This window comes from Hipposideros armiger, unplaced genomic scaffold (assembly GCF_001890085.2).
Source record: "Hipposideros armiger isolate ML-2016 unplaced genomic scaffold, ASM189008v1 scaffold_500, whole genome shotgun sequence".
Classification (NCBI taxonomy): domain Eukaryota; kingdom Metazoa; phylum Chordata; class Mammalia; order Chiroptera; family Hipposideridae; genus Hipposideros; species Hipposideros armiger.
The window spans coordinates 153,226-154,582 of NW_017731850.1; the positions used below are offsets into that span (position 1 = coordinate 153,226).

The 1,357-nt window shown below is 31.8% G+C and overlaps 1 protein-coding gene across 1 annotated transcript in view; it reads left to right on the forward strand.

Annotated features, from left to right (window-relative positions):
- Positions 1-1,351, forward strand: part of LOC109396021 (solute carrier family 35 member F5-like) — a 47,648-nt gene extending 46,297 nt beyond the window's left edge. The window contains 1 exon segment of the mRNA XM_019667539.1: positions 535-1,351. Within this exon segment, the coding sequence (XP_019523084.1) occupies positions 535-613 (79 nt within the window). The 3' untranslated portion in view covers positions 614-1,351.
- The last annotated feature ends 6 nt before the right edge of the window (positions 1,352-1,357 follow it).

A 1,357-nucleotide genomic window follows, 5' to 3' on the forward strand; every position in this document is an offset into this window, starting at 1 on the left:
TGGGTTTGACTTGAGCAATGCCTTTATTTTGTCATCATCAACCTTGGAGGGCCTCCCTGACTGAGGAGCATCATTGAGATCAAAATCACCAGCACGGAGTTTAATGAACCATCGTTGCCACTGACGTTCTTGTAGAGCATTGTCACCGTAAACTTTATGCAACTTTTTACAAGCTTGCGCATTCTTCTGTTTATGGAAGTAAAATATGGCAAAAATGCACAATTTGGTCTTCTATCTTCCACTTGTTGTAAAATCTCCAAAACTCAATGAAATCGCTCAATTTTTTTTTAGAATGGAGCTAGAACTGTCAGCTGTCAAATGGCATAGCAACAACATAGATGCGAATGACTCTAGTACTTCCAAAATGAACTAGTGCCATCTGTTGCAAACATGCGTCATGACTTTTCCTAAGAATTTATTTATTATATATAAATCAATGTTAAGATAATTTGCTTTTAAAAATATAAACTATAGAAAATTAAAGCTATGACAGTTGTGATCTAATGATGATTCTATGTTTGTTTTTATTTTCAGCTTGACAGTGGAACATTATACAGCGAAGAGATAATCTTTGGCAAGTTTTTGTAGAAAAATGTTTCAGTGCCTAGTCTGAAAAATAACAGTTTCAGTTCTTTGGAACTCTAAAATATATTTTCCTCAAATCGGTTTTCTTCATTTTCATAATGAAGTACTTCGCTATGTAGCTGTGTATATATTACTACAGTTATAGGAAGTTTCAGTCAAGTCCATCTAAAGGACCAACCTGCCTTATACATCTCAAGGAATTCAGCTGATGAAATAATTTGAACTAATCAAGGAATAAAATTCTAATGTTCTAGAGACTTTATCTACACATATTATATGTTATATGCTGGACTATATTATGAAAATGTTTTCAAGAAATCAGTTAATATGTAGATCAGTGTTTCTTACAGGTAAAATGCTAAAATAAGCTGCCTATAATAGGTATGGATTCTGTTTTTGAGTTTCATAGAATATTGCAAATTAACAACACAAGAAATGTTTATGTAACAAGTATGTTCATGCAAATTTGGTGGGACTTGAGAAAGAATATTTGGGAAAAGACCTGGTTCACTTACACTACATATGCTGTATTATCCTTTCATAGCATTAGGTGCCTTGTATTTTAAATCTGTGACAAACCATGACAAATTTTTAAAGGGGAAGTATTGTAAAATGAAGAGTTGTGTATTTCTAAAGGTTGTATTGCTGTAAATTTAATCGATAAAGCTCTGCTTAGAGTTTTGAAGAAATATTCTCTCTTTAATTAAGACATTTTCATAATGGAATGATTTAAATTGAAGTGACAGAGTATTATTACAATAAAATGTTTATA